At 36.0% G+C, this 13,933-nt stretch overlaps 1 protein-coding gene across 16 annotated transcripts in view; it reads right to left on the bottom strand.

Moving 5' to 3' along the window:
* RALGAPA1 (Ral GTPase activating protein catalytic subunit alpha 1) overlaps positions 1 to 13,933 on the bottom strand; it is a 323,646-nt gene that overhangs the window by 27,240 nt on the left and 282,473 nt on the right. For all 16 annotated transcript variants that reach the window (XR_004431673.1, XM_033188254.1, XM_033188250.1 and 13 more), the window contains 2 exons: positions 7,332 to 7,490; positions 5,450 to 5,577 (listed from right to left, as the gene is read on the bottom strand). Coding sequence is in view for 15 of the 16 variants with exons in the window: in XM_033188254.1 (XP_033044145.1) it covers positions 5,450 to 5,577; positions 7,332 to 7,490 (287 nt within the window). In the remaining variant the exon portion in view is untranslated. The remainder of the gene's footprint in view (positions 1 to 5,449; positions 5,578 to 7,331; positions 7,491 to 13,933) is intronic.

Raw genomic sequence — 13,933 nt, 5'->3', positions numbered from 1 at the left:
ATTTAAATCAGTAGACTTTGGGTAAAGCAGCTTACCCTCTATAATGTGGGTGGGCCTCATCCAATCAGTTAAAGACTTTAAAACACTGAGGTCCCCGGAGGAAGGAGAGAATTCTGCCTTCAGACTCAGACTGCAACATCAACTCTTCCCTGAGTCTCCTACAGATTTCGAACTTGCCAGCCCCCACAACTACCTGAACAAATTCCTTAAAATAAATCTCTTTTCTCTCCCTTTATATATATATCCTATTGGTTCTGCTTCTCTGAAAACCCTCACTACTACAACACGATTATATATCGCAAATTCTGCAAATTTCTATGTATAATAAATCTCACTTAAAAAAAGAAACAGTATTTATCTAAAAGTATCATATTTAACATTTGTATATTCAGAAGTCATAGTCAAAATGTCTTTAGGATCAAAAGAAATAATTGCTTTAAAATTTTTAAGAATAGAATCTATGATGGCTGAGGTCATGAAATTAATAATTTGGGATTATGATTCCCACTGCAAAAAACAGAAACAAAAAACCACGAACACTCTTTCAATAGGTAGCTAATAAATGATGGCTAGGATTAAAGCTGAAATACTTCTCTGGTCCAATGGTTACACAGAATCTGCTTGGTTTTCCTCCCCAGTGTTGCATTTCAATTCTAATTGCATGATCAAACTAACAAATTAAGCTCCAGACCCCTCCCCCGCCTGAAAAAAAAAGTACCTAGCTGACAAAATCAGAGGTTGTAAGAAAATGCTTTTCCAGTACAAGTAATGTAAGAAACAAATGAAGTGAAGGAGAGGTTTCAGCTTGAAAGACAGTCATCAATATGGACAGATTACTGTAATTCTGGCTGCCGGCATGATCGATTTGGGTAGCATATGACAATCAATATTGCCCCATTTAGTGAACAACATTAGATTCATGGTTACAGAAGATGTTCCTAGGATAAAATTTAAACTGTATTTAATGATCATAAATAGCACAATTTATGCTGTGGAATCTTAGTGGGTACTTTTATTGGGCATAAAATAACTGACACAGCAGTACAATTACCCAAATATAATCAAGTTGATTTTTTTTTTTAATCCCTTCATTTATTTTATGAGGAGTAAAGGATTAACTGCTGGTTTCCAAAGCTTACTTGTATCTCAATTTCTGTTATAATTTATGTTAACTAAATTGTTGACCAATTTTAGAATGCTTCATTTTTTCCTTAATAACTTAATCTGATATTTCAAAAATGTACATCTTAAAATTTAATACATTATGTTTCTGAAACAAGTATTTATTTAAAATTAAGACAGATGTACCTGCATTTCAATATCTTAAAATACAAATGTCTAGTTGTTTATTTATAAATGTTCATTTGAAAATCAAATAATCCACCTGTATGAAGTAATTTCCCCCAACATTTAGAATACAGAACTTTGTACACAATATACATATATATTTGTAATATATATGTAAGTATGTATTAAGTAGAGATACTATTAGCCTTTGCTGCATGTATATACATACTACACTAGGTATATATACTACACCCAGGTAGTATAGGAAAACAACTTCCTGTAGTTTCTAAACTCAAGATTCCAAGTCAAGAAAAATTTTTTGATCTACCTGATTTAATGTATTTACTCTGTGTCCCAGAAATAATTTTGCTGGTAGAAAACTTCAGATTTTATGTTTAAATAAAGTATTCATGTTTACTATTTTCGTCAATTTTCTCCAATGTGGTATCTATTACCATCTCAGCAAGACTGGCTATAAAAACATGATGAAGTAGGCCTGAAAAATCCAACCCAATCAATCAACCTACCAATCAACCAAACATAAAAACCCAATTAGGCAATTCCTTGGTGTTGGGTAGACTTGTTTTATATTGACTGTACTCTTTATACATAACAGGATTAATCACTGCACAAAATAATGTAACTTATGATTACATTTACTAAGTACATCTGAGTTCATTATCTCATTTAATCTTCACAACAATTCTAAGATGATTATTAGCATCTTTTTTACAGTTGAAGAAAGTGAGGTTCAGAGATTCCGTGACTTGGCCAAGATCATAAGGCAGAGCTTGAGTTAAAAATTAATGCTTTTGGCCGGGCGTGGTGGCTCAAGCCTGTAATCCTAGCACTTTGGGAGGCCGAGACGGGTGGATCACAAGGTCAGGAGATCAAGACCATCCTGGCTAACACGGTGAAACCCCATCTCTACTAAAAAATACAAAAAACTAGCCGGGTGAGGTGGTGGGCGCCTGTAGTCCCAGCTACTCCGGAGTCTGAGGCAGGAGAATGGCATAAACCCGGGAGGCGGAGCTTGCAGTGAGCTGAGATCCGGCCACTGCACTCCAGCCTGGGCCACAGAGTGAGACTCCGTCTCAAAAAAAAAAAAATAAAATAAAAAAAATTTATGCTTTCTAACTGCAAAGCCAGCTTTTATATACCTCTAGTGTAATTTGAAGTCTGAAATAGAAGACTATGAACTGGGATGTAGGAAAAAAATTAAGCCATATTCCCAAAACTCTTGAGTTTGCATTTTAAAACTACTTGGTAAGGAGTGCATCTTAAATGTTGTTGTACCTCAGGTCAGAAAGTCTGTGCTTGCTCAATAAGTTGAGTTCCTATTTTATGACAAATTCCTATTTTATGACATAAGAGGCAAATAGAGTTTTGCATTACAATCTAATCGATCTCACCACTTTCCAAAAAGACCTAAGACATTTATTTACACAAGAAAGCGCAAACTCTTCCATATCTACCTCTGCACTCCACTTTCAATTGCACCTTTAATGAAATGACAGAGGATACTAACTCTCAGAATGGACATTAGGATACAGTGAATTGTGAAAGAGGCAAAAGGTCAGAGAGTAAACATCCTTGATGAAGCTAACAAAGTGGATAAAGTTTATGAGTAATAACCTGTATATTCCACATAAGATTAGCTACTGTTCTAGAGATATTCAAGAGACAACAAACTGAAAAGTATACTCCAATAAACAGATTAAAACTACAAAGCTTTTATGGAAGTACAGGTTGAGTATCCCTAAGCTGAAAATCTGAAATCTAAAATGCTCCAAAATCGGAAACTTTTGAGCTTTGATATGACACTCAAAGGAAGCATTCATTGGAGGAGTTCAGATTTCAGGTATTCAGATCAGAAAGGTTCAATTAATTGGTAGGTATAATGAAATTTTCCAAAATCCAAAAAAATCTGAAATCTGAAACACTTCTGGTCTCAAGAATTTCAGAGAAGGGATATCCAACCTGTATTACAATGAGATAAAAATCAGAATAATAAAAATTTAGAAAAACTAGATTAGGAAAGTAAGAATTTGTCAGTAAGCACCTTGTTTTGTTTAAAGGAAAAAGATACTGTATCTAGGGAATGATGCTGTAATTCCTAAAAAAGGCACATGGTATGTGTGGGCCTTATAAATGGTAAGCTGTGAGTATGGGTTTCATGAATCATAGTTTATTCACATCTGGTGAAAAGACTCAAGATTCCAGGCCCCAAAGGTAAAGGAAATGAAACTGATTGCTGGCTGAGCTCAGCAGGGTTCACAAAAACTCAAGGGTCTTCTTGAATAGTTCCTCCTGATGCTTCAAACAAACAACAGACAATATAGTCTTCAAAACAATCATCAGAAACAATCAACAGACTGCATAGTCAAAGACAAGTGACTTAGAAATAAACTCGCTATGTCCATACTACTCACTGAACTTGCCTACTGAAATTTCTTTTCAATTGATAAATCTCTATTTAGTGGATGTCTCCAAATTATACTTTTGTTAACAATTCAAGGTCCATTTTAGTCCTTATCGTTTCACTAAAATGACTACTTCAAATATGAGTTTTCAATTTAAAGTAAGTGAAGATATAAATGCTATGAAAAAGAAATACCACAGAAATGTCATTAAGCTTAATCAGTGTAACATACCATGATCCACCTGCAATTCCATTTCACTGTGTCAGAATACATGAGAAATTACAGAGTAATCAGATTGCTTAAGTCAATTTTCATCAAAAGAAGAAAATGTATATGGTAGACTACTAAGTTAAGATAATAAATCTATTTCATGTGGACTGGAACATAAGATATTTTAAAAAACCTTCCTTTAAAGCTTATCATTTACAGTTTATTATAAAAAATAAAATGTCAAATCATATAAAAAAAGCATATGAATTCATTTTAGAAAGGAATATCAGAAAACAATTTAAAATTTAAAACTTTGTGTATGTTGTGTGCCAGGCACTGTTTTAAGAGCTTTACACATATTGACTCATTAGTTGTCATAACATCATGAGCTAGATATTCTTATCATTCTCATTTTATAGACAAGAAAACTCAGGCTCAAAAAGGTTAAATAATTTTCCCAAGGCTACACAGCTAAGAAAGCATGGCCAGCATTTGAGTTTAGGCAATCTGGCTCTGGAAGTTACGCTCTTAAATATTCCACATCTTCTCTTACCTCCATGTCTCTGATTATGTTGTTCCCTCTGCTTAGAAGGCTCTTAGGCTCATCCACCAATCACTCTTATTTGTCCTTCAAAATTGCTACAATCCTCACTTTTTCGGAAGTGTTTCCTGAGAATACCACCCCATCCAGGTGAAAGATCCCTTGTTACTATACTTCTGGAATACCTGCCCATATCTCTATTAAAATATGTATGCTGAACATAGTATGTTTCCCCAACTAGATTGAATTATTTGCAAAGACTGTTTTGATTATTTCTGCAACTCCAGAGTAGTAGAGTACCTGACACATAATGAGACTCTAATTAACCAAAAGACTACTGATTAAAAGTATGTAAAAGAGGGCTGGGCACAGTGGCTCAGGTCTGTAATCCCAGCACTTTGGGAGGCCGTGGGCGGATCACCTGAGGTCAGGAGTTCGAGACCAGCATGGCCAACATGGTGAAAACCCGTCTCTACTAAAAATACAAAAACTAGCTGGGCATGGTGGTGGACACCTGTAATCCCAGCTACTTGGGAAGCTGAAGCAGAAGAAGTGCTTGAACCCCGGAGTCGGAGGATGCAGTGAGCCAAGATCGCACCATTGCACTCCAGCCTGGGTGACAAAAGTGACACTCCATCTCAAAAAAAAAAAAAGCATGTGAAAGAAAATATATCATTCAAATATCATAACTGCTCCAACACTGGGGAGGAACTCCACCACCTATACATCAATAAATAGGGAATCAGGCTGGGTGCAGTGGCTCACACCTGTAATCCCAGCACTTTAGGAGGCCGACCGAGGTGGGACAATCACTTGAGCCCAGGAGTTTGAGACAAGCCAGGGCAACATAATGGTACTCCATTTCTACAAAAATTAGTAATTAAAAAAACCTTAGAAAATAAAAGGCTTTAACAATACATAAGAAATATTTACCTTTGTGAGTAGACATACATTAGAGTAGAAACCATTACGTTAAAAAAAAGGATACAAGTTTTGATACAATGGAATCAGCGATTTCAGAGCACGGCTTGCATTTATAGCTGTTGCTCTAACCATAATGGGTAGAACCTTTCCATTCACAATAGCACCATCAAAAAGGGGACCAAAGAAGGGAACCTGATTGAGAAATCAGAACATAATTTTATATTCAAATTATAGACAGATTGTAAATAAGAGCAATCAAGACACTTTGTATCCAAAAGTATTTTTGCTGCTTTTTTAGTTCCTCCTTCAGTAAAAATACTATTTGAATTCAATTCTTTTCTGTGATGCGTCACTCATACTAGGACAATAAACAAAAAATGCCAAAGGTTTATAGGGTGTCTATTCAAAAGAACTATGTTCTTCATGTAACTGAGTAAATAATTTACACACTTAGCCAATTTTCAAATTTTACTAGTTTCAATTGTGTACAAAAAGTCAGCACTATAGCCTAGAAGTTACTTTTTCATTATTTTTGTGTGACACTAGCTTTACTACAGAACCTAAAACCCTTATTACATAGTTTACTAGAAAAAAATCTATGTTTTGATAATTAAATGTTATTTTTGTGAGGTGACTCACTCATGGTTTCAAAACTTAGAAATTCTGTTTGAATAAGGTTGGCACAAATGGCAGCTGAAGGCAAGGACATAAGCTCTGGATAAGATGGTAAATATTTTAGATTTTGCGGTCACATGTTCTCTCTGTTGTATATTCTTCAATTTTTTTTTTTTTTTTAACTCTTTAAGGCTGGGTACGGTGGCTCACGCCTGTAATCCCAGCACTTTGGGAGGCCTGATCACCTGAGGTAGAGAGTTCGAGACCAGCCTGACCAAGATGGTGAAAACCTGTCTCTACTAAAAATAGAAAAATTAGCTGGGCATGGCGGCAGGCACCTGTAGTGCCAGCTACTCGGGAGGCTGAGACAGGGAATTGCTTGAACCCAGGAGGCGGAGGTTGCAGTGAGCTGAGATTGCGCCACCGCACTCCAGCCTGGGCAACAGAGCGAGAGCGAGACTCTGTCTCAAAAAAACCAAAAACCAAAACAAAACCAACAACAATAAACAACGTCTCTTTAAAATTGTAAAAAACCCCAAAACCAAAACTGAAACATTCTTAGCTTGTGGGTTGTATGAAACTAGGCTATGGGCCACAGTCTGCTGACCTCTGGTTTAGGTGAACCCTGAAGAAACCTAAATTCATACATAAGAAATTCATACATGAGAAACTTAATGCAATTCAAGGAATTCTGAAGATTCATAATCAATTGTCAAATGTAGGTTTTCTAGAAACTGAAGAATTCAGCTTAAAAAAGGGAAGGAACACACCAAAAATACTACCAAACTTTTATTATCCTGGAAGAAAATATTTCTACAATAGTGTGTTTGAATTTTATGGTGTATATATAAGACATCCAACTATAGGATAGGTGACTGAACCATTTGGCTTATTTTTTTCAATTTGTAGAATCCTCATTTATTGACATGACTAATAGTCATGTAATCTTAATAAGATGTAACAACTAAAAATATAGGAATCATATATTCCTATTCTAAAGGAAATGTTACTTCTTACTATGTTTTTTAGGAAACTGTAATTGTTCTCTTAATAAAAGGTAAGTCCTTTTTGAGCTTGGTACAAAGGAACTTTCACTCTGGCACTACCTAGCCAAATCCCCCGTTTGAACAGTTTCTTGCTATTTATTCTGTTTTAGCTCCTTCTGAACCAGGCTTAGGCAATCCATGTAGCTACCAGGGTCTATGTTACATTTACCCTCACTTTTGCAACTTGATGCCTACTCCAAATTTTATTCTGTAATATGGAAAGAAACCAATGAACCCCTACAGAACCAAAATCTATTATTAAAATGGAAGATAAGGAGTTCTTACCTCTGGTTTTTTCATTATCTGAATACTGAACATGTGATTTTTCATTGGATATATTACAATAAGGACATCACCAAATTCTGTGGGAATAATTCCTCTCCTGTAGTCTCTAGTATGCTCTGACCAAACAATGTGCACTTCATCATTTCCCAAATGTCTCAACTGGAAAAACAAGAAAATAATTTATACTGCTTTAAAAGCTCTTTGAGTACAGTCCTACAGTCACATACAACATAAAAAGGGGAAAAACGAAATTAAAAAATCGTTAAATTGCACTTGATCAGTTTTACATATGAAACACAAACATTCAAAAACATTAGGAAACACTGCAGAAGACCAGAGAATTTCAATTGTCAATAATCAATGGGAAACAGATAACTTAGATTTAAAAAGATTCACATACAGCCCAAATACTCTCCTTAACCAGCAACTGCACCAATTCTCCACTAACAGATCTTTTAAAAGATTGTTTTAAAAAAAGAAGTAAATAACTCATAAATTGGATAATCCCCAACTGAGTACGAGAAAGTTGATTATATTTGGTTTAACAAATTTATTTCCAGGTTTTCTTTGCCTATGAAACTCAAAAATTCTTCCAAATAGATATCTTGAGAATTGTTAGACCCTCAAGATGTTATTTAAATGTTTGTGGTGCTTGCTTACAAAGGTGTTTCTGGCAATCAGGGAGAGTTAACATTATGATAATTAAAACTGTAAAAACACAAAACATTCAGAAGTTGGATTTCTGATAAGGTATCAAAAAAATGAACTTAATGCCCTTTAGTCTTGAGTTTTCTTCAGAGAGAATGCTATAGAATAATGCATTTTATTATAAAATTTCATTATACTAGTACATTTATTGATTCTGCCACTGTGAGCATTTGAGTTGACTTTTAGTGCAGATCTTACATGGGATTTCCATTAGTTTCAGATAACTAGACACACGGCAGGTGGAAAGGTTTAGAAGAGTAAACCTGGGATAACTGTCATCAATATTTACGCTATCATCTAATATACGGGCAATTTCTATTTCAGAAATACGTCATTTATTTTGGCTTAAGGATGAACATAGGGTAGGAAAAATAACTTAAAATATGACTTAAACAAAGAGAGGAGTTAAGTCCAATTAGTGAAAGCCTCTCTTCTGTCACTCCTTAATCCTGGAGTAACTCCTTATATACATACACAAGTTGAATAATATAAACGTGTGGGACTTGGGCTTTGTGACATTTTTAAAAAGCAAAAAAGATTACACAACTCAGAAAAGCCATGGCTTCATAATTTCATTTTTTAATCAAAATACTTTAAAAATATCCTTCCTATACAGCCATCCCCATGTGTCAGCTTCCCTAATAGGTTTATGTTAACTGAATACAAAAGAAATGTGAAATAAATTTAACCAGGAGGGATGATCCAATCTAATTTTGATACATTAATGTCATATGCTGTACATGTTACAATAGCAGCCAGATCTAATACTAAGCTCCAGGCTATACTGAGATTTCCAAATGGCAGATTGTTCTAAGTGATATCAAGTATAATTGAAGTAATAAACGATAGTAAAAGCTGAGCACACTGTCAGGAAGAATTTAGGTATTTACTTTTTAAAATTAAATGAGTTAGGTAAGGAAAGACAAGACAACTGAAATAATGCAGGTCTCAATTTACAGAAAATTCCTTTTATTTATCTGCTACATTAACCCTTGAACTCTTGCCAAAACTATCTATAATTTCTAGTGCCCACTTATCTAAAGAAACGAGAAAAAAGGGCAAGTGTACTTTTATTTTATAACTGAAGCTTGTTCAAATATCTTCTGTATGATATTAAAAGTCTGTTAAATAAGTTTAATGGAAAAGAGCAACATATTTTTGCCAAGCTCTTGTAATGAAGATTTCTGGCATAGAACCATGTACATAACGAAGTCATTCTAAATACGTTCAAACATTTTAAGGGAAAAGCTTCATGAAATCCCTTATCATTTACATTCAAATGCTAAAAAAGTAATTATTTTAGGCTGTTATAATGAGGCATGTTTTTATATCTTTAAAATCTATTATATAGTAATTAGATACAAATTGAGAAATTGCTAATCATTGCTATGTGTCTTGGGAATTTTTGAAAGACTACTGAAAGAATCAATTTTTAATGATTAAGCATTAATAGAAATTTCAGGCATATGTATGTTTGACATACTTTATATATTACTTAATATTGATTTTACGTATTTCTATCTCTATGGACTTACAAGATTGTGTCCTATGGGGCAGGGTGTGGTGGCTCACACTTGCAATCTGAGCACTCCAGGAGGCCGAGGCAGGCGAATCACCTGAGGTCAGGAGTTTTGAGACCAGCCTGGCCAACATGGTGAAACCCCGTCTCTACTAAAAATACAAAAATTAGACAGGTGTGGTGGCACACACCTGTAATCCCAGCGACTCAGGAGGCTGAGGAGGGAGGATTCCTCGAAACTGGGAGGTAGAAGTTGCAGAGAGCTGAGATCATGCCACTGCACTCCAGCCTGTGCGACACAGTTAGACTCCATCTCAAAGAAAGAAAAAAAAAGATTGTGTCCTATGGATAACCAGTAGGTTTTGCTATACTCCAAAACCACTGAAGAAGTTGCTACCTATATGTTTATTGACCCAGATGCTAATTCATTTCTGAAATAGAGTAGAAGACTTCTGTACATGGGATAGGTCTCTTAAAATGATTGGCAACCAAACTACTCTTCTAAATTTCTTTCAACTGCTACTGAAGTCATTTTGGAACTCAAGGTATATAACATAGGCTACAGATGACTATTATTAATTGAAGAAGACAAAGCAGCTAAATGAAATTCAACATGTGTACAAGTGAAGTCCTCAAATACACTAGAATGTTAATACTGGAAGAGACCTTAAAGTTCTAATTTCCCACCCAACACAGAAGCTTGTGCCACCATATGCCTGACAAGTAGACACCCTGCCTCTGCTTGAATACTTCTAAGGTTGGGGATTTTATGAATTCACAAATCAACCCATTTCTTATTTATTTATTTTGAGACGGAGTTTCACTCTTGTTGCCCAGGCTGGAGTGCAATGGTGCGATCTCGGCACGCTGCAACCTCTGCCTCCTGGGTTCAAGAGATTCTCTTGCCTCAGCTTCCCAAGTAGCTGGGATTACAGGCACCCACCACTATGCCCCGCTAATTTTTTATTTTTAGTAGAGATGGGGTTTCGCCATGTTGGCCAGGCTGGTCTTGAACTCCTGACCTCAGGTGATCCGCTGGCCTCAGCCTCCCAAAGTGCTGGGGTTACAGGTGTGAGCCACCACGCCTGGCCCCCATTTCATTTTTAAAGAGCTGCAATCATTAGAACATGTTAATACTAAGCTAAAAATTGTCAAACTGTCTTCCAGATGCTAGCTCTTCCAAAATGAGTCTTACCAAATAAATCGAATCTGTATTCTATATATTATCTTTTCCGTTATCTGAAGATCAGTCTAATATACATCTCACCTTTCCTTTTCCAGGTTAAAAGGGTTCTTCTTAGCTCCTCTTAACAAACATATTCATTATCTTGGGTTACAGTTTCAGTTTACTAATGTTTCTATTAAACTTGTGTATGGAATAGAATACAGTATCAACACACGCTCTGGACAATACAGTAAACCCACAATGGGGCTGTTTCTTCCTTTGGTCTGTTCAATAAATTACTTTCTTCATTTTAAAAGTGATGGCTCAAATGGAACTTGTAGTCAATTCAAGCTTCTAAGTCTTTTTCTTACGAAGTTCTTTTAAGCAGGTACAACTGAGTGCTAGAACTAAAGGAGGATTTCATAATTTTCCCTTGCCAGGTTCAGATTATCTTTAAGCCTATGAAGGTCTATTGTTAACCTGACTCTGCTATTCATGTGCTGGCACTCTGCCAGATTTGGGCTATCCTTAAGTTCAAATTCCAGTGTCTTCATTTACATTTTGGACAAAAATGTCAAATGGGACAGGCTTGGTTAAGAGCCTTATAGCAAGTCACAGAACCAAAGACAAGAACCACATGATTATCTCAATAGATGCAGAAAAGGCTTTTGACAAAATTCAACAGCCCTTCATGCTAAAAACGCTCAATAAATTCGGTATTGATGGAACGTACCTCAAAATAATAAGAGCTATTTACGACAAACCCACAGCTAATATCATACTGAATGGGCAAAAACTGGAAAAATTCCCTTTGAAAACTGGCACAAGACAGGGATGCCCTCTCTCACCACTCCTATTCAACATAGTGTTGGAAGTTCTGGCTAGGGCAATCAGGCAAGAGAAAGAAATCAAGGGTATCCAGTTAGGAAAAGAAGAAGTCAAATTGTCCCTGTTTGCAGATGACATGATTGTATATTTAGAAAACCCCATCGTCTCAGCCCAAAATCTCCTTAAGCTGATAAGCAACTTCAGCAAAGTCTCAGGATACAAAATTAATGTGCAAAAATCACAAGCATTCTTATACACCAGTAACAGACAAGCAGAGAGCCAAATCAGGAATGAACTTCCATTCACAATTGCTTCAAAGAGAATAAAATACCTAGGAATCCAGCTTACAAGGGATGTAAAGGACCTCTTCAAGGAGAACTACAAACCACTGCTCAGTGAAATCAAAGAGGACACAAACAAATGGAAGAACATACCATGCTCATGGATAGGAAGAATCAATATCGTGAAAATGGCCATACTGCCCAAGGTTATTTATAGATTCAATGCCATCCCCATCAAGCTACCAATGACTTTCTTCACAGAATTGGAAAAAACGGCTTTAAAGTTCATATGGAACCAAAAAAGAGCCCGCATTGCCAAGACAATCCTAGGTTAAAAGGACAAAGCTGGAGGCGTCACGCTACCTGACTTCAAACTATACTACAAGGCTACAGTAACCAAAACAGCATGGTACTGGTACCACAACAGAGAAATAGACCAATGGAACAGAACAGAGTCCTCAGAAATAATACCACACATCTACAGCCATCTGATCTTTGACAAACCTGAGAGAAACAAGAAATGGGGAAAGGATTCCCTATTTAATAAATGGTGCTGGGAAAATTGGCTAGCCATAAGTAGAAAGCTGAAACTGGATCCTTTCCTTACCCCTTATACGAAAATTAATTCAAGATGGATTAGAGACTTAAATGTTAGACCTAATACCATAAAAACCCTAGAAGAAAATCTAGGTAGTACCATTCAGGACATAGGCATGGGCAAGGACTTCATGTCTAAAACACCAAAAGCAACGGAAGCAAAAGCCAAAATTGACAAATGGGATCTAATTAAACTAAAGAGCTTTTGCACAGCTAAAGAAACTACCATCAGAGTGAACAGGCAACCTACAGAATGGGAGAAAATTTTTGCAATCTACTCATCTGACAAAGGGCTAATATCCAGAATCTACAAAGAACTCAAACAAATATACAAGAAAAAAACAAACAACCCCATCAAAAAGTGGGGAAAGGATATGAACAGACATTTCTCAAAAGAAGACATCCATACAGCCAACAGACACATGAAAAAATGCTCATCATCACTGGCCATCAGAGAAATGCAAATCAAAACCACAATGAGATACCATCTCACACCAGTTAGAATGGCAATCATTAAGAAGTCAGGAAACAATAGATGTTGGAGAGGATGTGGAGAAATAGGAACACTTTTACACTGTTGGTGGGATTGTAAACTAGTTCAACCATTATGGAAAACAGTATGGCGATTCCTCAAGGATCTAGAACTAGATGTACCATATGACCCAGCCATCCCACTACGGGTATATACCCAAAGGATTATAAATTACTCTACTACAAAGACACATGCACACGTATGTTTATTGCGGCACTATTCACAATAGCAAAGACTTGGAATCAACCCAAATGTCCATCTGTGACAGACTGGATTAAGAAAATGTGGCACATATACACCATGGAATACTATGCAGCCATCAAAAAGGATGAGTTTGCGTCCTTTGTAGGGACATGGATGCAGCTGGAAACCATCATTCTTAGCAAACTATCACAAGAAGAGAAAACCAAACACCGCATGTTCTCACTCATAGGTGGGAACTGAACAATGAGATCACTTGGACTCGGGAAGGGGAACATCACACACTGGGGCCTATCAGGGGGAGGGGGGAGGAGGGAGGGATTGCATTGGGGTGTTATACATGATATAAACGTTATGCACATGTACCCTAGAACTTAAAGTATAATTAAAAAAAAAAAAAAAAATTAAAAAAAAAAAAAAAAAAAAAAAAAAAAAAAAAAAAAAAAAAAAAAAAAGAGCCTTATAGCAAGTCATTACAGGCTTTCCTCCTGGTTAAAAAAATCCACATCCTATATTTATTAAAGGTATTTATTAAGTCCTTACTGTTTGTGACAATTCATTAAATTTTCAAAACAATACTAAGAAGTAGTAATAACCATTATTATCCCTATTTTTACAGGTGAGGAATTGAAGCTTAAAAGGATGAAGTAACTTGCCTAAGGTCACAAATAGTAAGTGGCAGAGCCAGGATTCAAACCCAGGCAGGCTGGTTCCAGAACCTATACTGTAACCACCTCCCTATATTGCTTCTTGTTAAATAATTAATTTATG

This window comes from Trachypithecus francoisi, unplaced genomic scaffold (genome assembly GCF_009764315.1).
Source record: "Trachypithecus francoisi isolate TF-2019V2 unplaced genomic scaffold, Tfra_2.0 Lachesis_group3, whole genome shotgun sequence".
Classification (NCBI taxonomy): Eukaryota; Metazoa; Chordata; class Mammalia; order Primates; family Cercopithecidae; genus Trachypithecus; species Trachypithecus francoisi.
This window is presented reverse-complemented; position numbering and strand designations above follow the sequence as displayed.